The 22,945-nt window shown below is 63.2% G+C and overlaps 1 protein-coding gene across 1 annotated transcript; it reads left to right on the forward strand.

Annotated features, from left to right (window-relative positions):
* The first annotated feature begins 2,488 nt into the window (after positions 1–2,488).
* ENDOU (endonuclease, poly(U) specific) lies at positions 2,489–9,060 on the forward strand. Its single transcript, XM_086478649.1, has 9 exons — positions 2,489–2,549; positions 6,120–6,254; positions 6,449–6,484; positions 7,114–7,285; positions 7,408–7,607; positions 7,910–8,023; positions 8,110–8,216; positions 8,562–8,704; positions 8,946–9,060. Exons 1-9 carry the CDS (start codon positions 2,489–2,491, stop codon positions 9,058–9,060), a joined length of 1,083 nt encoding a protein of 360 aa, XP_086334775.1.
* The last annotated feature ends 13,885 nt before the right edge of the window (positions 9,061–22,945 follow it).

The following is a 22,945-nucleotide window of genomic DNA, read 5'->3' on the forward strand; positions in this document are numbered from 1 at the left end:
AAGGTTCGGCTGAGAAATGGGGACCGACGAGCTGTTCCCACGTCTTTGCTGGTGGAGCTGACACTCCCAGTTTTAAGCCCAAGGCAAAAGGCACCCTCCTCCACAGCGAGGCTGGGAAAGCAACCTTCTGCGAGACAAGATGGGCTCCACCTCCAGCCTCCTCCGTGGTGGGCACCCAGCTCCCACATCGAGCGCTGGAGGACTTGTTCCATCTCTAGGTGCCGTGGATCCTGCTCTTCCTGGGCGTCTCAGGGGAACAAGATGGATGCATGATGGCCACAGCCATCCATCCGATGTCCAGCCCCGCTGGTGTGAGCTCCTCACCCCCCAGGAGGGCTTGAGGCACAGCCTGGAGTTGGGGAAAGGTTGGCTTGTGCCTGAGCCAGCTGATGGACTCGGAAGAGCAGCCTCAGCACAGGGTGACACAAAGATGTCGCTAAAAAGTAAGGCTGCTCTCAGGGAGGACAGGTCAGCAGGGTCACCAGCCCAGGGCGAAGGGTAGGAAATGACTGAGGGGTGAGAAAGAAGCCAAACCTGGTCCTTATTACACCGAACGCTGCTCTCCTGTGCCAGCTAATGCACCCCGGGGCGGGGGGGTGAGGCTGTTGCAATGCTGCTGTGTCAGCAGGACGAGTTGCAGGTTAGAAATTGCCTCCCCTCGGCTCAGGAGGTGTTTGGAGATCAGTTATCACCTGCCAAGGTGGAGATCCACAGGGAGCGATCCCCTCCTTGGTGAGGAGACCCTGTCCTGGACCTGCTGCTTCTGGCGGTGGAAGCATTGGGAGCGTCTGGCAGCCACGGTGGCCAGCAGCCAGGAGAGCCCGGGGCTGTTTACAGAACCTCCAGGAGCCTCCGGCTGGGAAGTCTTCCTGGCCAAACCAGAGGGACGTGGACCACAAGGGACCAGCCAGTATTGGATCATCGCTGGGTCTGTGGCAGTGCACCGGCGGGGAGTGGGTTGGTATAAACCATTCGGGCTTTGGGCAAGGCTTGTGGTGAGGCTTCCTGAGGAGCCACGTCACCACGGGAGAAGGCAGAAACCAGCCGGCGCCTGCGATGGACCCTCAGGTGCAGCACTCCTGGTCCCTTCGTTCTTTTCCTGGAAAGACAAGGAAGGGCGATGCTTGCGGACAGTACAACCGTGGTGAGCTGAGGTCAGCCCGTGCTGGTCCTTGAGGGACCGCGGCTGGGGAGAGACGGAGAGACGTGTGGAAGAGCTTCCCCAACTTCATCCAGCAGCAAAACAGGTTGAGGAGGTTCCTTCCTGCTCGCCTTGGCGCACTGCTCTCCACACCAGAATGGGAAAAATAGCAGGTTTTAAACCAGTCTCCGGAAGGATGGCGCGCTAGGTCTGGATTATTTTCCCGATGCGGTTTTGAGCGCAGCCCTGGGAGCGGCTGAGCTGGGCAGCGGAGGGATGTGGATGGAGATCGGCTCAGGGACGGTTGCGGTGCCCCGTTGAACACAGAGAGGCTGGGCCACAGGTCGGAGGCAGCGTGGAGATGGCCTTGGGGGCAGGATGGGTGCTGACCTATTCCAGCCTGGTCAGTCCCATGCCTTCGGGTGGACTGGTCAGCATGTATAACACGCTCCAGGACTGGGAACCGGTGTGAGCCAGGTCCCCCCCAGGCTGGGGTAGGATGAAATCTGTCTGTCCTGCTGGAAACACCAAAACACCCACCCTCTGGGGACACCTTCCCCTGGGGATGCACTGAATGGAGCCTGGGCTGGCCCTGCTGTGGGCAGGGAAGAGGCTGGTGGCCGCAGCAGGCGTGGGCTGCGCTCCCCCTCGGCATCACCTGGGGCCTGGAGCATCCCTGGAGAAGGGCAGCGCCGCTCGGGATGGGGATGGACCAGCTCTGGGCTTGCCCCAGGAGTGAGACCACGCTGGGATAGCCCAGAAAACCTCCTCCCTGAGCAGCCTCGGCGCTGAAGCCCGGCTTGTGGTTACGTCTCGGGGTTTCCTTGTGCTCCTGGGGGACCTGGATGCTTCAACTGGTCTGTGCCTAAGGGGGACAGAGCCTCCAGAGACAGCGGCTGAAGAAGGAAAGGTCGTTACCTCCAATTAACCGGGGAGCAGAAAGTTGCCCCCGGTTAGCACCACTTGCACGGGAGCGTGCAGCACACCAAGGGGCCAAGCTGTGGCACGGGTCACCAGCTCGCGTCTCTAACAGCCCTGCTGGGCTCTGGGTGGGCACAGACCCCCCTGAGAAGCTTTCCCCATGCTCCTCAAGCGCCCCCGAGGGTCACGCACCCGAGGGGTGGAGCAATACTGGGATACTGGATTTACCAGCCCTCCTCCCACTCCAGGCAGCCTATAATTAAGCCATGCACATAATGAGTTTTGGCAAAGTTGGGGTGGCATCACGCTCCTCCCTCCTGCCCGTGATCCCGGGGGACTCACATATAGCAGAGAGCACCAGGGAGCACCATCATTCCCAACCACCTCTCCGGGACGCTCCGAAACACCCAGCCGGCCGTCTGCGGGATGATGAAGACCTGGATCCTCCTTGTCGGGGCAGGAATAGCCCTGGGCTGCGTGGCTGGCAGTGAGTAATGGAGCCTTGCTTTGGCAGGGGGGCTAAACCAGCCTTCGGCGCATCCCATGGGAAGGGGCCAACGGTGGGGTGGCAGCAGACGGCGCTGAGGGCGCTGCCGTACTGGGGCAGCTGGTTCCTTGCGAGGTTGGATCCGCAGGGGAAAGGGTGAGGGGTGTTTTCATGCTGGAGGGCTTCCTCAAGCTCTGGGGCACTTTGGCTGGTGATGAGGGTGGATTCTTCTTCTCTTTGATGGGTTGAGACTTCCCCTGGTCTTTAGCCTTGCCCACCAGTTGCTTCCTGGTGCATCTGGCTGTGTTGTCAACGTGGAAGCCCGCCTTCCTACAGCTCCTCCATCCTCCCGCGCCGGGGGGGGGGGGGAGGACAAAGGGAAATGTTTTTCCAATACCTTACCCACAATCCCCCCTGTGGCCGCTGGAGCTAAGCAGAGGAGCCAGCCAGATGGAATGGAAAACGCAACGTGAACTCAACGTGTTTTGCCCTTAACGACTTACGAGAGGAGACAGGCCTGGAGAGACGGTAGAGAGCAGCTCTGTCTTTAAGGGAGATGCTGCAACAAGGAGTGGCTTGTGGGCATCAGGTTCTGGCTCCCGGTTGTGCATGTGACGAGGTAGCCTCCTTGCCAACTTCTCGCACAAAACGTGAGCTGGGGTCTCTTGGCAAGCAGGGGGTTTCGCCGCTTCGGACGCTGCCAGCAGGCTGGTGTGCCAGGAGCCGATGACTCCCCTCGGGATTAACGGTGAGGAGTTTCGCAAGGCCGGTGCAGAAGGCGAGCTGCTCCCGCTGCAAACCAGCCGTCGGGTTGCCCTGAAAGAGGGAGGATTTGCCACCGTCTCGTCTTGTTTAGTGCAAGTGCGAAGTTGTTCTTGCTTGAAGGAAGACCCGGGGCTGGGAAGCTGGGCAGCTTCGCTGCCTTGTGTCCGTGCTCTGTCCTCGGCGCGTGCTCCGGACCAGAGCTATCACAGCACCACCCTGATGGACCTGTCTGAGCTGTAGCACCTCCACCCTGTAATAACTTCGCTTATCCTCAGCTAGGCAGGACAGTGATGGGAGATTTTGCCTGATCCTCTCACAGACCGCTTTCACCCGGGGTTGTACGTGGTTTCGGGAGCCGGGAGCGTGTAACTAAATATTTGGGGAGCTCAGACCATCCATAGCCCTTTTGTTGCGAGTTAATTCGTCCTTTAGACGGGCCCTTCTAGAGGCAGGGTTGGTCTTCGGTCTGTGTTTGCACAGCGGAGCGAGGTCTTGAGTCAGGCCAGGGACTCGCAGGCGCTGCTCTGACAGGAGCTGTAGCTCGTGTCCACGGACTAAACCGAGCTGAGAGCTGCCGGCAGGGCTCCGTCGTGTCTCGGATGTTTCCCCACACCTCGGTGAACGGAGCTGCTCAGGAAATAGCCCGTGTTTCCTCGGTCAAAACATTTCTGGCAGAAATGAAAATGAGTTTGTTCTTGTCCAAAAAAATCTCGGGGTGAGGTGGATCTGGCTGAAGGGCTAAAAACAAGAAAGAGAGATTTGTCTGGCTTTGTGCAGCCAGAGAATGTCTCCGGGCTGGACCGGCCAAATATCGACTGAGTAGCTGAGTGCGGATGCGCCGTGCTGAGCGCTGCTGGCCGTGTCCTTCTGCTCCGGCCACCGGCCCTTGGCTGCAGTGTTGCCAGCTCTCCCAGCGGCCTTTTTCTCCCAAAAAGCTCCAGCAGCCCCTCTAAACTTGACCATCACGAGCGGCCAACTGCTCTGCAGCTGGTTATGCTCATGTGAGGAGGAGGGAACGTGCTGCTGCAGCCGCCCCCCCCCGCCCTGTGCCTGCTCCCCATGCGGGGAGAAGCCTCGGCACCCTCCAGCCGAGCCCCCCGGGAAATGGGGCGACGCTGAGCTCCCCCCTCCAGGGACTCTGCGAGGCTCCCAGCCTCGGCTGAGTCACTCGCACCCCGGTATCGGCGCTTTGCTGCGACACGCTCTGGCAGCACGTGCCCCGCGACCGGGAACGTCTCAGCGGTGACTTAACGTGGGGGCAGTTCCTGCCTTGCACAATCCCTCCCGGCTCTGCTGCGGGATAACGAGCCGGGATGCGTGATTCAGGCTGACTTACCCGGGCTGCAGCTTTGGGAGCGAGAGGGATGCTGGCCTGGGGACGGGGCTCTTGGCTGCCAACCCCATCAGAGCTCCAGAGCCGGCTGCTCTGCTGCGTGGGCTGGTGAGACCGGGGTGTCTGGACACCACGAGCGTCACTCACCACCCAAACCACGGGTGCTCCTTCCTTCTGCAGCCCTTCCCAGTTCTCCCTGCAGCGGTGCGAGCAAAGGTGGGGCTGTGTCACCTCCAGGGCATGTCACCTCCAGCAGCATCTCAAGCAACCCCTTCCTACTCATCCCCCTCTTGCTATAAAGTGGATTTGCAGAAAAGGACCTGGTGAGGAGAAGGCAAACTGGAGTCAGCCCTTACAGCATGGTCAACCAGCCTGGGCTGAGCTGGCTGGTGGGGCAAAGAGGTTCTTCCTCTCTCATCAGCACGTGTGGGACCTCGATTATGTGGTTCTGAAAAGCACAAATGTTTTGGGTGAAATGCGGATGCAGAGAGAAGCCAGAGAGCACTTGCTCTCGTCGCTGCTGTATCAGGATCTGCCCTGAGGGCTTGTTTCGCCTGCTGGCGTTCCAGGCAGGCAACCCAGAGGTGTTTAAGATGTTGCCTGATTGCAGGTTTGCAAGGGAAAGTGCCACCTTTTCCTCCAGGGATCCCTTTCCAGGCTGGCAGCTTGGACACGGCTTCTCGGTGCATCCTTGGAGATGGTCACCTTCCTGGCTGGAGCAAAGGGATGCCGGGAAAGCCGTGCCCGGGCTGCCTGCTGTCCCATTCTGGTCAGGAGCACAGAGGATAAGGCACCTTCCCTAAGCACGCAGCCTCTGGGCTGTCTCTGAGCACAAACCCAATGTCTTGGTCCCCTACAGCTCCTCTTTGCTTGGTGGCGAGTGTCCATCATCCGTCTGAGACGTGGCACGCGCCCTACTCAAAGCACAGCTTGAGGGGCTGCGTTATTTTTAGCTTTGCCACCGTGAGCAATAAAGCACGTGCTCGACAGCACATTTCTCGTCTAAACAGCCCAGGAAGGAGTTCCCAGTTTTCCCAGCATTGCAGAAAGAGCGACGGCGGGGTTGCGAATAAGGATGTCTGGAATGTGGCACTCCTCCTCCAGCCCGGAGAGACGGTGGGACCTGGGGCGCTCCTGCTAATCCTGGCATTAACAGGGTGACTCAGAAGGAGCGATTAATGGTGGGGAGCCAAGAACGTGTTTCCTGGTGTGAAGTGGCCCTGACGTGGTGGACGTTCACGGCCAAAGAGGAGTGACCCATGGCACTGTGGTCCCGAGGATTCAGCCAGCCAAAGTGCCACACCTACACGCTGACAAAGGATCCCAGTAGCTCCAGGGAAGGAGCCTGGTCCATCAGGCTCTGCCAGGAGGAGAACGTGGGCAGAAGGAAGGATGCCCCCAGGCCGTGGGCTGGCTGGGGCAGGGTGGTCGGTCCGTCCTGAGGACCACGCTGTTGTTTCTCTCTCCCAAAGACCTGTACACGGCCCCCGACTCCTGCAGGGGACGCTGCGAGGAGCCCTACAGCGAGGAGGACGAGTGCCACTGCAACGCCGCGTGCGAGAGGTACCACAACTGCTGCGAGGATTACTACAGGCACTGCCGACCCGGTGAGCATCCCCGGGTGACTGGGGGGGTTTGGAGGGGGCTGCTCTCCCCCTGAGGCTGCCCAGAGCCCAGCAGAGGGGTTGGTGGCAAGCGTGTGTCCGCCGGTGTTGACGTGCATTTGTGTGCGTGGTCCTGGGCAGCCCCCGGCCCCCCGTCTCCATCCCCCTGAGCTCTTTTTCCTTTCGGCTCCGCGCAGGTGGGGAATGGGCCGAGGAGGCAGCTCACACCCGCGGTGAGTAGCTCCGCTTCTGAGCGAGGGCGATAAACCACCCCTCGGGTGTCACCCCGCGTGCCCCGGGGCAGCTCGCTCCTCTGCCGCCCGCCGCTCTTGGGGGGTCGATGGCGTCGGGGGGGGGTCACCCTGGTTCCTGGCCGTGTCCCTGCTCCAAGCCGCTGCGCGTCGTTGCTGAGCAGACGGCGCAGCGAGAGCCCCAGCACCGCCTGCCGCTTCACCAGCACCATCATCTCCCCTCACCAGCGCCGGGTGAAGCAGCCAGGGGCAGGGCCGAGCTGGTGTTGGCATCCCCTGGTCACCTAAAATGCGGGCGATCGAGGCAGGGCGCGGGCAAAGAGCAGCGTCGTGCGTGGGAGACGGGGACTGATGCTTCCCAGTTCACCCAGTGCTTAATGAAAGGCCTCCCGTGCCTGCAGCCCCGTGGCCGGCTCTTATTCCCAGGGCATGGGGTTGGTGCAGGCTGGGACCCCCCTGCACCCCTTAACCCTCCGTGCTGAGCACCCGGCTCTCACGGTGTCCCGGGATCACGGCACTCGTGCGTGGGCGCAGCGTTGGGTGCAGCGTCGCCCTCGCTGCTCCGTGGGGAGATACCCTGCATCCCCAGGAGTTCCTGCCTCTCCTTGCAGAGGGTTTCTCCAGCAGCCGGGATGCCATCACCGAGGAGGACCTTCTCCGCGTCTCGGAGCAGCTTTACAAAGCAGATCACAACAAAGCTCAGCCAACCGACATCACCATTAACCCCCAGTACCAGGCCTCCCCTGGTGAGACGGGCGACCGGGAGGACCGCTCGCCGCAGCCGTGAGTGTGCACCAGCATCCTCAGGGGGTGGCCAGGGGCAGACACCAGCCAGGCAGGGTGCAGGGCTGGTTTCGGAGGGGACCTCTGCTTCCCCGCTGAGTGCAGGGTCCGCTCTCTCCCAGGCTCTACAAATACGTCAATGAGGGGCTCTTCTCCAAACCCACCTATGCGAGCTTCATTAAACTGCTGGACAACTACCAGAGGGTGACTGGCAGGGAGGAGGACGTGACGGCAGAGGAGCTGAGGGAGCAGGACAATTTCCTCAAGGAGGTGATGAAAACTGAGCTCATGAAGAAACTTTTCGCCTTCCTCCACAAAAAAAGTGAGTGTAGAGCAGGGCAGGGCTGACCAGGGGAAGCGGCGTCCCTGGATGTTGGGCACCCAAAAGGAAAGCCCCAGCTGGGTGGGAGATAACCTGGGAGGATGCAAACTGGAGGAGCGCAGGAGGGGGCTTGCTGGAGCAAGAAAGGGTTGAGCAGGACAAAGCTGAATTGTTCCTGAGGGAGAGGACTGGGTCAGGGATGGCGAGGAGCCTGGGCTCTGCCTCTCCCAGCGCTCCCGTCCCGGGATGCTGCTCCCACCCCGGGATGCTGCTCCCACCTCTCCGCGCCGCCTTGCCTGCAGACCGCTACGGCTCCGAGCAGGAGTTTGTCGAGGATCTGAAGGAGATGTGGTTCGGCCTCTACTCCAGAGGCGACGGTGAGCAGGACTCCAGCGGCTTCGAGCACGTCTTCTCAGGTAGAGCCGGCACCGGTGGGACGGGGGGGGTCCCAGGCAGTGCCGGGCTGGGGGGGGGCTCACCCCAGGGTCTCGTTTGTGTTTAGGGGAGGTGAAGAAAGGGAAAGTGTCTGGATTTCACAACTGGATCCGCTTCTACCTCCTTGAAAAGCAGGGCGTCGTCAACTACTTCAGCCACAACTTCGACGGGCCGGTAAGTGACCCCGCGGGGTCCAAGCCGGCAGCATCCCAAAGCAGCTGCATCAGAGCTGCTCACCCCGCCACGTCCCCTCTGCCTCCCAGCGCGGACCCTGGGGCGGAGGCAGGGTGGGAAGGTCCAGAAAAAACCCACGCGATGGGCAAAAGGGGGGATCCCAAGCAAGAGCTTTGAGACTGGGGACCCTCAGAACAGCTGCAAGCTGCTCTGGATCTGTCCCTGGAGAGGGCATGAGGATGCCCAGCCTCAGGTGGAGATGGGCTTTGCTTGAATTCCCTGCCCTGCTGCGCCCGGCGCCAAGCGGAGCTGGGGGGGTCTCACCCCCAAACTGCCTTTCTCTAGTGGGACACCTACCCTGACGTGCTGGGGCTGCAGTTCAGCTGGGACGGCTTCTACAAGGAGGTGGGCTCTGCCTTCATCGGCTGCAGCCCCGAGTTCGAGTTTGGCCTGTACACGTTGTGCTTCATCGCGCGTCCTGGGAGGGCGTAAGTACCGTGTCCGTCTGCGTCCGTCCGTCTGTCCTCTGGCCGTGGAGCCAGCAGGGCCCTCCTGAGCCCAACCAGCAGCCGGGTCAGCCCCTGAGCCCAGCACAGCTCTGGGGCATCACGGGTGGGGAGGGCTGGGGACGGGGCAGCGCTGGTGGGGCGACACCAAAAGCGTCCTGGAGACGGGATTGTGGGGCTCGGGGGGTGGAGCGGGGCTGTGACACAGGCTGTGTCCCCACAGATGTCACCTGAGCCTGGGGGGCTACAGCCTCAGCATCCAGACCTATCCCTGGACCAAGTCCACCTACGGCAACGGCAAGAAGTACATCGCCACCGCCTACGTGATCTCGCCTTGAGGCTGGGAGGAGGCGGGGGGGGTGACTGCAGCCCCACTCTGGGTCCCTGGTCTGCCCCACACCAGGAGCCCGCAGTACTGGTCAGGACTGGTCCTGCTGTGGGAGATAGATGGCCGTGCTGCAGGACCAGTGCAGGGTACTGGAGGGAGCTGGGCAGGACGGTGGTGGCCGTGCCCTGCGTGGAGGCAGCGAGCGGACGGAGGCAGCAGCCTCGGCACCCCCCAGTCCCATCGGGCGTCGTGTCCCCCAGTGGCAGCAGAAGAGCAGGGGGGGGAAGGGAGGGATTTGCAGTGGGAAGCAGCAACCCCGGGTGAAATAAAGACCGACCCTGGATGAAGAAATGTTTAATTCCTCGGTGCAGGCGCTGCGGCTTGCCATGCAGCCTGCCTTCGGCCCAGCAGCTCCCCCTCCCCACCACTTCTGTGCCAGGGACAGGGCAGGCACTGCCCCAGGGTGGGTGTTGGGACCCCCCAGGTGCTGCCAGGGCCGCATCCAGCCCATGGGGCGTAGCAGGACCGGCTGCAGCCTCCAGTCCCGGAGCTCCCCAGTAAGGTGAGGGATATGGAGAGAAGCCTGTGCCTGCAGTGATGATCCCCCCCGCCCCTCCAGAAGCCCTGCCTGGGGGTGGGGGGGTGGGGTGGGGGGGCTGCAGGGCTACAACCCCCCCATTCCCTGCAGGCAGGCAGTCCTGCAGCCGCAAGGCCGTGCTTGCAGCTCGCTGCAGCCTGCCCAACAGGAGGGCACCCCCCCGGGGAGCTGGCACTTTTGGGGATCCCAGGGCACCGGGGATGGCTGAGAGCCCCCAGGACTGCGGCACCTGGACAGACAGGACCCTCATCCTCCTTTACCTCCACTGCTTCCAGGGAGCAATGCCTTATTGCCCTGGGTCTGCTGGTCTGGGACGCCAGAGGGGTGAGGATACTGGGCAAAGTGGGGTCCTGCCAGCCAGGGTCAGTGCCACCATCTGTGCCACTTACTTCTCCAGCGTGGCCCCCAAAATTTGTCCCCTACCTTCCTTTATCCCCCCCGCCCTGCAGCCAGCTTCTCTGCCCTCTCTGAACCCCCTGGATCCTGCCCCGAGGCATTGCCCCACTCGGGGACCGAGGAGACGGCTGAGCCCTGGGCCCCCGCGTCCCTTGTCCCAGGGGCAACCTCTCCCTGGGGACCGTCACAAGGAAATCAGGGTCTGCGGTAGGTGCAGCCTCCATCCTCACCCAGCTGTGCTCTCTCCGGGGGCCACAGGTCCCCTGACATCCCCCCCCCCCCCAGCCCCGCACCCAGAGCTGGGGCTGCTCAGGGCTCCAGGTGCTTTTCTCAGCACCGCACTCTGGGGGACAAATCCAGAACCTCCTTGGGCAGCGGGATGGACAGTTTGGCAGTGGGAACCCCCCCCCCGGGATCACACCCACCATTCACAGCCCCCCAGGCTGGCCCAGGAAAACGAGGCTCCCCGCTCAGGAGAAGACCCCCCGCCAGTCCCAGCCCTGCGTGACGATGCCAGCCCTACCCGAGAGCTCCCCTGGGGCGCTGGGATGCCATCAGCATCCCCCACCATTGCTCAGCCCCCCTCTCCTGCTTACCCCTCACCCTGGATTTGGGTGGGCAGCGGGCAGGACAGCCACCAGCTCTGGGCAGCCCCTCGCCCCCTGCTTCTCCTGCCCGCAGCCCCTGCGTTGGCAGGGCAGACAGCAGCCGGGGTCCCAGGGTGGAGATGCTGCGCGGCAGCTCCCGGGCAGGACCGGGGAGATTTGAGCTGCCTGACAGATGGCCGGCTGCAACAGTTCCTGGGGAAGGGGTGGGAGTCCCCGCACCATCTGCCAGGGGTCACAGGTGACCCCCCCCCAAACCCCGCCGCAGGGGAGGGGGGCATGCCAGAGCTTGATTTATAGAAATGCACTGGGAAACTGGGGAAGAAGCGGTTCAGGGGGGAGCTGGGGTGGGTGCAGGTCGGCCCCCCTACCATCAGCTCGCTTCCCAGCAGCGTGGGCATCGCTCCTTCCCCGTGCCCGGGAGCTGGGGTGCAGCGGGGGCTGGTTGCAGGAGCCAGGAGGGGGGGGATTAAGCTGCGGGTTCAAGCGCTGCGGGGCAGCTCGGGGCCCTGGCCAAGGCGGCTTGTGCCAGCTGGTAGATGCTCTCACGGCAGTTTGCGAGGGGCAGATTGCACGGGGCAGGGCACAGCCCGGCTGCGGGCTGAGGATGCTCCAGGCACCTTCATCCTTGCTGGAGCCCGTCCTGAAGGTTTGTACCAGAGCCATCGAGAGGCGGCGGTGGCTGCTGCTTGCTGCCAGGCTGCGCTGGCACAGGACCCGGTTCCTCCTCCTGGTTCTGCACCCCTCAGCCCACTCCCGTTCCCGCCCACCCTTCCCACCAGCCTCCTTGATGCCAAACCTCTCCGTCTGGAAGGACTCCGGTGCCGCCAGGCATCACAGACAGCACCGGTCCCCTGCCCACAGGTCCCCTGTACCCCCCAGTCGCTGCCAGCCCCGTGTCCAGGGCTGGGAAGCTGCTTTTCCAGCACCCATTTCTGGGCTGAACGGAGACAAAACCTCACAGAGAAAAGTCACCCACCCTGGTGGGGGTTGCTGCTGTGGCGGTGGGTGTCGTGCTGGGGGGACCGGCCAGGGGTCGGAGATGCTCAGGGGGTGCTGGGGAGCTGCTCTGCGCTTTGTCCGCACCCAGAAGGAAGCCCCCCGGTCGCTGCAAGCCGTGGGGGAGCAAGGAGGGCCAAAGTGGGCACTTTTCTGGGTATCTGCTGCTCTGATGGACCCCCTGCCTGCATCAGCCCAGGCTGTAGGGTGTGAGGCAACAGCCTGCCAAGGCCAGGAGGCTCCAGCCAGGTCATACCCAGCCAGGCCAGGCGGAGCAGAGGAAAACGAGCCATCAGCGGGCTCCCCGTACCCCAAACTCCCTGCCCACTGCTGGCAGAGACACCACAGCACCCTCCGCAGCATCCCCCTCCATCCGAAGGACCTCCTGGTCCTCCCAGGGGCCAGCACATCCCTCCACATCTTTCTGCCCTCGGGTCCAGCTCCGGGGACAGGCTCCCTTCGGCCAAGGGGGGCAGCACGGCGGGACCCTCCGGCTTCACCCAAAGTGTCGGGGAATCAAACAAAACGAGCGGAGAAGAAAGGGAAGGGCAGGAGAGGGGTGGAGAGGAGGGGCAGGTGTCAGCAAGCTGCCTCCAGCCATCTGTTGCCAGCTCGGGGACTCCAGGGCCCCCCCAGCTCTGCGCCTGACGGGGACGACGCTCGCTCTCGAGGGGGGCGATGGGACGGGGGGGGTGGACGGGGGGGGGGACAAGGGACACACACTCCATGGTCGCATCCCCCACCTGAGCGCAGCCGCGGCGGGGAGTTTCGGAGGGGGCTGCTGGCCTTCCCTCCGTGGGGCTCGGGGGCTGCCCGGGTGCCTTCGCCGCAGCTGAGCTCACGGGGAGGCTCGGGCGACCGTTGCCCTCCCGCTCCCTGCGTGGAGGGAATATTGGGGTATCACCTCGGCTCCCCCCCCCCGAAACTCTCTGCCCCCTCCCCTTGCACACAGGAGGGGTGGGTGCAGCGACCACCTGCAAACCAGGGCTAGGGCTTGGGCTTCTTCGCCTGATGGGGGGGGCCGGGGCCAAAAACCTCCAGGCAGCATTGCTTTGGCCCTGCAGTGGAGAAGCTCCTGGCTTACACCAGCAGTAGGACAGCCAGCCCCCATGAGCGGCTCTGCCAGTGACATTTTGAGCCGCTAGCACAAGCAGGGTGTTTTTCCCTCGTTTTCCCTGTTTTTCCCGTGATGTGTTGGGCACAAGGAAGCAGGAGGAGGAGAAATGAGAGGCTGGACGTTGCAGTGTCCATCCCCTCCCCTGCCAGCCCAGGGGCAGCAGCGCTCCGTCCATCCCCAGAGCCTGGTTTGGGCTCCCTGCGTCGAGGTTTCTGCGAGACCAAGGTGATCCACCGTTGGATGAGCTGGTGTGCAGACCTTGGGGCAAGGAGAGCTTCCCTTTGAGGTGTGCTGGGAGACATCCCCAGGGCTTGGCAAGACACCCCGAGCATCTCCCAGGACACCTGAACGTGTGGGCCCGAATCATTCCCCTACCCCTGGGCAAGGTGAACTGCCCTGGGGGGTGGGAAGCAGGAGAAGTCCCCTGCGTTTTGAAGGAGAGATGCTGGAAATTCAGGGACCTGGGTGGAGGAAGGCTCTGTCACCCACAGGCCCTTGCCCCAGCTCATCCGCTGGGTCTCACCTCATTCTCGCCCTTGGAAATAGCTGAGCTCTCTGAAGAGAACACTCCAGATTTATCCTGGCACGACCACAGCAGCCCCAAACCGAGGGCTCTGGACAGCCACAGCCCTGGGTGCCAGCTCCCGGCCATTAGAGCTTTTGCAAAGGGAGGATGAAGAGGGTTACAGCTCCATCTGAGCCCCCGTAAGGCAAAGCCTGCTGCATTATATCCTAATCCAAGAGGCCTTGGGGACCACGACTCTAAGTGGAGGCTCTCTAATCCCCTCCCGTAAATGATACAGCACTAACTACCCCGATGGGACTCTGGCCACATCTGGTAGGAGAGCCTGCCGGGAGTGCCCGGCTATACCTTTTGCTAAGAGGATGAGGCTGCAGAGGGGAATATGCTAAACGATTTATGCCGTGGCGCTTTTTTTATCCGCCACGATCAGATGTCTGAGCTGGCAGGACGGGATCTCCATCTGGATGTACGGCCCCAGCCCTCGGCTTGCTCCCGCAGCCCGGGCAGCATCCCTCCTCGCTGCCAGCCCTGGAGAAGCACCGCTGGGGTGCTCCAGCAGGCAGCCCGGCGTGGATGCTGCCACCACCCTTTCCCGGGGCTCAGCGCTTGAAGGGGGGCAGAAATGCCCCCCGCTGATGAGCCCCACGCACTGCTCCATCCCCCGGCTCAGCACACAGCCACGGGGCTCAGCTCTGCGGTGAGGGAGACACTGTCCTGGGCAAGGGAAACTCCGAGGTGGCTCAGAAATCCTCTGTCCCACCTTCGAGCCCCAGTTAACTGAGAAAATGACCCAAAACCAGCCAGCCCGCGCGTGCCTGCGGGCTCCGTGAGCAACCAGCTGGAAGGGACCCCGGGGCAGCGTCCCCCTCCTCCCCCCCAGCCCACCGGGCACGCAACGGAGCGGGGCCGAGCCTTGCCATGGTCAGGGTAAGAGGCCAGCCAGGGCTTAGGTGCGGTAAACCCTCCTTTGACAGTGATTCACCCTGAGGATGAAAGGGCTGTGGAGAGAGCAGAGCCCCCCCCGAGGAGCTGGGGAGGGGGTGCAGAGCCTCGCTGGCAGCTGGGCTGGGGGTCCACCCCCCGGAGCAGAGGTTAATGAGCGAGCGGGGCCGGGAGCCGCCGCGGCCGTTAGCCCATATGGGCACGCGAGCGCTGGCAGGAGCACGGGGGGGGGGGGGGGGGGGATCGGCACGTGCCGGCGTCGTGCCCCCCACGTTTGGGGTGGCAGAGCCCCCTCTCCTCTTGCGCTGCCCCACTTGGTGTTGACGCCCCAATCCGGAGCTGGTCCCCTCATCCCTCCCGCATCCCTAGGGATGCTCTCCCACGATCCAACAAACACCACCGGGCAAACCCAGGACCTTAGCGGGTCCCCCGGCGGGGTCCAACCCCCCACAGCGGAGAGGGTGGGGGGGCGCAGCGAGGACCCCACACCCGCCCGGGGCGCTGCGTCCACCCTGGCCGTGGCACGGCGAGCGGGCAGGGCTGCCGGCGTCGCCGGACCGCAGCTGGGTCCGGCCGTTGGAGAGGCAAGCCGAGGTCGCGTCCGTTGCCCCCGAGCTTGGGCTAACGGCCGGGAGCCCGCTGGGCCCCCTCCGCACCTTTCTCCCGCTCCCCGCGGGGACGCCGAGCAGCCAACTGTTCCCCGCAGAGGCTGGCGGGCTGCAGCCCGGGCTAATCCAATCCATCAGGGGGGTAATGAGCTATGAAAGTGCGGATTCAATTAAGGGGGATTGCGACGGAAGGCAGAGCCCGGCGGCAGACGGAGAAAGGAGCCCGCTCCCCTCTGAAAGGGTCCATCTGTGCCGCCGTGTCCCGTCTTTGTGCTCCCTGAAAGAGGCGGCGAGGCACAAAAGCGGCGGCGTCCCCGCCGGGCTCTGGTGCTGCACGAGGGTCCGGTGATCCCAGCAGCCCTTGGAGGGGGGGGAAACTGAGGCACGGCACGGTTAAGGGAGCAGCTCGTGGCGCCCAGGGCAGGGTTGGAAGAGCGAAAGCGTGCACCCAGCTCTCTCGGTGCTGGTCGCAACCTCGTTGGCAGGGGATTTCGTGTTTATTTGTGAGTGAGGTGGGTTTCGTGCAGGGCTGCTTGTGCAGGAGACCTCCTCCGAATAGCCCAGCGTGGCTGCTTGCCCACGGACCCACCCGGAGCACGGGGGGCGCTGCAGGAGGCAGGCTGAGCCCCCAGCTTTGGGTTAGTCCTCAGGGCTGGGCTGGTCCTGGTGGCACCTGCCTTTCGGTGCCTGTCCCCTGGCCCAGGGTGACATCTCAGTGTCCCCCAGCCTCCAGGTACCTCCAGGGCCGATGCTGGCTTGGGCATCTCGTGGGCACGTGGCTGAATCCGGCAAGCTTAATCCGTTGCAGAAACTGGCGCTGAGTCACCGTGCAGGAGGGACAGCAAGAATGGGACCCTCGGGGCTTGCTGGGGTCCGTGCCTCAGTTTCCCCTCCGGGAAGATCTGGAGAAGGTGGCAGTGCCCTGGGTGGGTGCGTGCGGGGGTCTTCAGCACCTGCCTGCCCTTGGCTCACATCTCTGGGACTCTCCCTGCATCATTTGGGCTCGAAATACCCCCCGAGGCCTCTTCATCTGAGAGGCTCCTGCCTGATTACAACTTGGGAGGGATTGGGCCGGGAACGAGTTTAAAGACGGGATTATTCCTGTACAAATTCTGATTAAACCGTCCCCAAACCCTCCTGCTACAAGATTAAGCCGAGCTCTAATCTCGCCCGAGCAGCAAGACTTCGTCAATAACTCCAAATCTCTCCGCTGTTAGTTTATCTGGTGGGGATTAAGCTGGGAGGTCCCTGAACTTGTATTATAATATTAAAAAAAAAACCAACCCAAACCTCTGTGTGTGTGTGCTGGCCACGACAGCCACCATCTCCCACGTCTCAGTCAGGGAAGGGGCTGAATGAAATGCTCGGTGCCACCCAGACGCCAGCGCGGGCTCCAGGGATTGCCCAGGGCTGCCTGTCCCTGCCCGTCCCCGCCTGCTCTGCCACCGGGATGGGGTGTGCAGCCCTGGTCCTGGCCCAGCGCAGGGCTGCCAGCTCCCGCAGGCTGACTTTGGGGTGCTCCAGGCTGCCAGCCCTTGCCGGGAGCCCAGACCCTCATCTGCAGGACACAACTTACACCCCGACAGCAGCCTGGCCGGTGGCCACGGCCCTCGGCAGAGCGGGCTGTGGGATGGCCGCGGGCTAGCACAGCTCGGGGATGAGCAGCCGCGTCCCCACGAGCTCTTCTGGTGGCCCAGGCGTTTTCCATCCACTCCACGGGGCTCAGGTGCAAGTGACAACCCAGGAACGTCCCTCAAACGTGACCTCTGGGGCTTCCAGACCAGGGCAGACAGCGGGAGAGGGGGAGAAGGTTGAGGTGCTGCATGTGGCACCCTCCGAACCGAGCCCGTGGTCCTCTCTGAGCCCGGCCACCGCTCCCTGCACGCCCAGCTGGGGTTAAGACACAGTTCATGGTGGCATCTGCGTCCCCTTCTCTCTGCGTGGTCACAACACGCTGGCTCAGCTCTAGACACCGAAGAGGGGTTCAGGAAGGACGGGGCTCTGCGGGAGGGGTCCTTCTGCTGCTGGAAGCTGGCACGGGGTTCGTATCGCCCATAGGTTCATCAGTCAGGGATGTCCTGAGATGCCCCAGCGTCCAGGGGAAGGGGGGGACACCTCTCCTAGCTGCGTGTCAGTCCCTCTTGGTCACCCTGAGCTCCTCTCGGGGTCAGCCCAGCCCACCAGGACCCACACCAGCACCAGGGTAGGACCGGGAGGTCCCCGCTATGAGCAGGACCCTCTGCCAGCCGCGAAATCCCTTTGGGGGCCAGGAGGACACGCAGCACCTTCGGAGCCCGCGCTCTCCCTGGATCCCACGGCAAGATGGGGATGGGGAAGGCTGGGAGAGCCGGAACAGCCCCCCGAGGCGAGGGATGCTCCGGCGCTGGCCGCGGCTGGACCGAGCAGATGCCGGGGGAACGTTTCCCCTAATCCCCTGGACCGGTCCCCGCTGGGTAAACACTCTGTACAGCTTTGCAAACAGATTGAACCGCGGCTGATCTGGAGCGCGGCAAAGAGCTTAGGGGCTCGGCGGAGCCAGCACCGGGATTTGTGCGAATGACCCACCCCGCGCCGGCGGGAGGCTCCGGAGGAGCCAGCGGGATGGGGAGCCCGGTGCCAGCTCCACCAGGCTGGGTGTGGGAAGGGGATCTTGCCCTTCCCTTGGGTCTCCTGGTCCGGGCAGGGTGCAGGGGGTGGAGCAGGGTGGTGGGGCAGCCACGGATCCCCGGCGAGAGGGGTGAGGTTCGGCCTTTGGAAGCTCGCAGGGCACCCCAACCCGGGACGTGCCGCACGGCAGCGAAGGCCGGCCAAGCGCTTCTCCCAGGCATCCATCCCCACAGCGTCCATCTCCAGCGCTGTGGCGTCGCCTGGTCCTCCTGCTCCAAGGACCTGGGTGGCCAGAGCTGCCCGCATGCCGCTCCAGGGCTTGCTGGGATGCTGGGGGGTTGGACTGGAGGACGCTGAATGGCGCAGGGATGGGGACATCCCGTGCGCAGGAGTTACCCAGCTCCGCAGCCACGTCCAGGAGCAACAGCTCGGACTCAGGGAAAGAAGAGCCTGGTCCTGAAGGCTGCAAACATGCGAGTTGGTTTGCAACCCATGGCGCGAGCCCGAGGGGCTCGGCTTTGCACAAGCCCGGTTTAACCCTTGGTGCCTGCAGGGTGCCGACAAACCGCGACCTGGCACATCGCAGTCTCCCCAGGGTCAAGCACGGTGCCACCGCGTTGATCCTCTTGGGACCAGGCACAGCTCTTCTCCCACTGGCCCACACTAATCGGCAAGAAAGTTAGTTGCCAAAATCTGATGTCCCCCAAGGGGGAAAAGACGATTAACTCAAGAATCAACAGTCTGATATTTCGGCTTAGTGGGAAAATCCTTGTGGTTTCCCAAGCTGGGCACATTAGGAGCTCAGTGGCTCACAGTGTTATCAGATTACAAACAATATCAGAATTACAGCTTTTAAATCTGGGGTTTAAAAAGACTTAGCAATTATACAGCTCTGGGCACTCCCACCCCGCTGTGGAAACCAGGGCGACTTGGAGCCAGCACCCTCGGGGTGAAGAGTTGCTCCCGACTGTGGTTTTCCCAGGGCAAGGTGGAGAGTCCCCTTCCACGGACACCACCACCGTTGACCAAGCCGTGTGTCCCACTGGTGCTGGATGCCCCAACCGCTGCCACGGCAATGCCTCATTTGGGATGGGGGATGAAGCATCCCTCCCCTGGGGACTTCTCCGGTTGCCCAGGGAAGGACGGGGTAGGAGGTTGATCCCAGCTCGCCTTTTCAGCTCTGATGGTCATCCTTCACCTTGCACGTTCCCCAGCTGGCTTTTTCCCTCCAGTATCCTCAAAAAAAAAATAGTCCTGGTTTTCAGCCAGCTCCCCCAAGGATGGGGCTGGCTGCTGGGGTGCCAGGGAGGGTCTGGCTCTGCCATCCGAGGTTACTTCCACATAGGCCTGGATGGAGACGCTGGTGGAGTTTAAAGCAAAGCTTTGGGAGTCTAAGAGGTGTCTGGAGCTGTCCCTGCTCTGCATCCAAAGCCAGCGCTCACCCAGCAATGGGAGACACCGGAGCTGGAGCATGAGGAGAGGACTGACCATCAGAGGTTCCTCATAGTTGTCCCAGCCTCCCTGGTCCTTCTTCTACGAGAAAGAGCATCCTCCAACCCCAGCTGTGTCGTGTGGGGAGTTTTTAACAAGGGCTCCTTTGTCTTAAATACTAATTAGTCGTTAAGTCCACAGAGGTGCAGCCGATGGACTCGACTCACAGGGCTCAGCTCCCGGGCACCCACTTGTCCCCAGCGTTTCCGTGGGTCCTCAGTAGGGCTGGTGAGAAGCAGCGCTGCCACCCCAGGGCCCCTTCCCAGCACCCAGACCCTGCCTGCCCCGTCCCCGCCCGGGCTGTGGGACCTCTCCCAGCCTCCCCCCATGCTGGGAGGAGGTGGGGGGTGGGGGGCTGCGGGGACCCGCCAAGGCGTAGGGTGGAGAGAGACCCCCATCTCAGCCACCCAGGGGGCAAGAGGGGCTTGCCCCATCGGCTCCCAGGCTGCGACGACGACGGGGAGCGTGTCGTGCAGCGAGCGCGCCAGTTCTCAGCTCCTCGCCACCCCAGGAGCCTCAGCGGTGCCAAGCGCCCGTGTCCTGCAGGGACACGGCGGGGATTTAACCAAGCCCAAGTGCCAGCCAGCGAAGCCACGACCCTGGAGCTCCTCATGGACCGCTCACCCCACGCAGGGGTATTCCCTCGCCCCCGCGCTCGTACCAGGGGGCCAGCTGCGCTCTCGCACGCCCGTGCACACACGCAGCCCCGCGGGGGCCGGCGCAGGAGCAGGGCAGCATTTGCCCCAGCCTGGCACGGCTCTCCCTGCCCTCTTGGCACAGGCTGGGGCTGCTGGAAGGGGCGATTCCCCTGCTGTCGGGCACACACGCGCCCGGGGGACCTGGCACCGAGACGGGCTTGGCCACCGGCCAGCGAGCGAAGAGCTGGGGGGGCCGGGGGGGAAGCCAGGGGCACAGCTGGACCCTGGGCACCAGCCGCTGTCCTTATCCCGCTGCTCCCGGCGCGTCGTTGCGGGGGTCACGCTGCCATCGGGTGCGTGGTTGGGGGGCTGTGCACACGTGTCCGGGGTGACGGTTTGCACCCATGGCCGTAGGCACCCAGCGCAGAGAGGTGCGGGAGGGCTGTGAGTCTGCGCGTGCCCGCGCAGCCGTCCTGCCTCCGTGTTTGCACGCGCATCTGTCCCCGTGTGCACGCGCGTGCGAGCCTTGGAGCGTTTAGGACGTGCGTGTGAACGTATATGTTGTGCGCTACATGCTGGGAAGGGTCTCCCCACTTCCACGGGCTGCGATCGCCCCCCAGCCCACGGTACAGACCAGGGCAGGGTAGGACCCCTCCCCAGGGAGATGCACCCCCAGGCAGGTGCATCCCCAGGCTGGTGTATCCCCAACCCAGCCCGCTCCCCAAAGCAGCGGCTCCCCTCCTGCTCGGGGGGCACACACGAGGTCCCCTCTCCTCTCCAGCCCCCTGCCCCGGCTCCCACCCCCTGTGCAGTCCAGCCCTGTCCCCTCTCGGAGCCGCAGCGTCTCCCCCAGCCCTTCGCCACACGGCTGCAGCTGCGGGTCCCCCCCGAGAGCCCCCCGCCCTCGCCCCGCGTGGGGCAGCGGCAGCCGTGTGCCGGGCACAGCTTGCGGGGACGAGGCGCTCGGCAGCTCCCACCGGGCTCCCGGCAGCAGCCGGCGCGCGGGGCTGGGGGACGGAGAGGCACTGAGCTGTGCGAGGCCACGTGGAGCGTGGGGTCCCCACGCGAGGGGCCGCGGGGAGCCGAGGCCTCGACGGCCGCCAGAAGCTGCTTCGGGTTTTGGGCGCAGCTGGGAAATGGGGGGCTCGTGGGGGCTGGGGCACGCACACCCCCCGCTCTCGGCCCCCGTGGGGTGAAGTCAGGACCCACGTCCCCCATGCTGTGCCTTCACGGGGGCGGTGGGACGCACCCCAGCGCCTCGGCACGGCCGCGGGGGCAAAGCCCAAGAGCGCGCGCACCCGCAGACCCGCGCGTGCCAAGGGCTGCCTGCGCGTGAGCGCGCACACGCGTGTCACACGCGTGTGCGCGTGCCTGCGCGGGCGCATCCGTGTAGGTGCACGCGTGTGTGCGGGTCTGCGGCGCCACGCGCGTGACTACGGGCACGGTGCGTGTCTACACGTGTGTTGGTGACGTCCACCCCGCCGCCGCCGGGGCCAGGCGGGCGAAGCCCCGCAGCCGAGCCCACCGCCCCGCGCCTCTGGAGGTGACCCTCGCAGGGGGTCCCTTCCCCGGGAGCCCCCCTGGCCAGTGCTGGTCCCGTGGAGCCCAGCCCCAGCATCGGGCATCCCAGCTGGACCCCAGCACGGAGCAGCGTTCGGATCCTCTGGCTCCCCCCAGGCAGCCCCTCACCACCACCGGCACCGCGATGCTGAAGATCACAGAAAATGCTGTTTGAAACAAGACCACAACTTTATTTGAGCTAAAACCCCGATTCTGCTTTCTTTACAAAAGGATAAACATTTGCTCTCAGTACAAAAGGGAAGAAGCCCCAGGACCCAGGGGCTGGGCAGGGATCTCCGGAGCTCAAGTCATCTCCAAATTCCCAACTCTATACAAAACACCTCTGCAAAACAGGGAGGTTTGGCCAGCCGGGCTCGCAAGGCCAGTGGGACATCAAAAATAGTTGCCTGGATTTTCTTGAAAACAAAAATAGTTGCATAGCCTTTAAAAGTTATTGCTCATCTAGAAATAAGGGACGAGTTGGCAGCTGCCGGGCGCCATCAGCCTCCAAAACCCAAGAAATGGCCGTGTTAAATATGTAGCTCAACATTAAATATGTAACCCCTTGGTTAAATACTGGGTTTCATCACCAGAAAAGAGACCGTGAGGGCAGGAAGAAAATAAATTAAATAAATAATGGCTAATAAATAATCCTGGAGCAACAGCACTGCAAAAACCACACGTCTCCACAAAGCTAACTCCAACTAAGCACTTGGAAGTCAACTGGAAAATGAGGAGGTTATTTAGCACATTCCACATTTCATGTAAAATGGAAGGAAATAAATTAGACCCCACGCACAGAGTAAATAATAAATAAAGCAGGGAGTGAAGACACGCTTCTTTTGGCAGGGTGTGTTCAGGACACGGACCGTGATAAGCAACACTACGAACCGCAAGAAGACGTGGTCCTAGTCAGGAGCAAGGGTTCAGCTGAGAGCTCCTCCTCCAGCCAGGATTTTTGTGCTCTGGAAGGTCAACAGTCCCTGAACGAGGTTTCGAGATCCGTGTGCTGATAATCTCGTGCTGGTTGTAGGTCACAGGCGAGGTCGGAGGCTCAGAAGAAGACGGGCAGCGGGGCTCGGCGCAGGAGGAGAGCAGTGGAGGGATCATCACGGAGAAGCTCTGAGCCTGGCCGGACCGTGCCATCTCTGCATGACACGGTAGCAGCAGAGATGAGGTTCTCCGTTGGGTGGGAAGCTTCAAGGAGGAGCAACCGTGTTGGTCTTCTGCAAGTGGTCCAGATCATTCCCACCGCTGCCAGCCCGCCTGGCCGTGGCTGGACTGGGAAAACCACGACCCCATCAGAGCATGTGGAAGGGGACCAGTTGGTCATCCTGAGGGGCAGGAGGGGCTTGTCTCCACCTGGTGCGAGGCAGAGGTGCGCCCGCCACCCCAAGGAGGGAGGAAAAGGAGCTGTAACGTCTTGGCGATGGACGATCCCAAGTGCTGGAGTGCGTTCAGGCGGAAGGTCCCGCAGGGTGAAGCCACCTTCGTGAGCATCTCTGGGGGAGAGGGAGCGGGAGGCAACGGCTCAGCTTTCGGCAGTGGCTGCTCAAGAGTTCGGCTGGCGAGAAGGTTCACGTGGCTCCTGGGGACAGCTCGGAAATCAGCGAGGTGGCACCAGTGCAGACCCGTTGGGAGAGGACGGGAGGGACAGCGAACCTTCCCCAGCGACGTCCTGCAGAGATGCTCAGAGGTCTCTCACCCCGTGGTGGCGATACCCTCGCTCCAGTTGTGTCCGTTCTCGAAACAGCTCCACGACACGCCTGAACTTCTCTCCGCGTCGAGAATTTGGGTCGAACTCCGCTTTG

The sequence above is a fragment of the Leptosomus discolor genome, chromosome 27 (assembly GCF_034619465.1).
Source record: "Leptosomus discolor isolate bLepDis1 chromosome 27, bLepDis1.hap2, whole genome shotgun sequence".
Lineage (NCBI taxonomy): Eukaryota > Metazoa > Chordata > Aves > Leptosomiformes > Leptosomidae > Leptosomus > Leptosomus discolor.

What these genes read in the sequence shown, in the direction of transcription:
- ENDOU (XM_086478649.1), top strand. Translation starts at nt 2,489, where the DNA reads ATGATGAAGACCTGGATCCTCCTTGTCGGGGCAGGAATAGCCCTGGGC. An exon ending in CTACAGGCACTGCCGACCCG is followed by an intron (nt 6,255 to 6,448) that starts GTGAGCATCCCC and finishes GGCTCCGCGCAG; the next exon opens with GTGGGGAATGGGCCGAGGAG. An exon ending in ATCGCGCGTCCTGGGAGGGC is followed by an intron (nt 8,705 to 8,945) that starts GTAAGTACCGTG and finishes GTGTCCCCACAG; the next exon opens with ATGTCACCTGAGCCTGGGGG.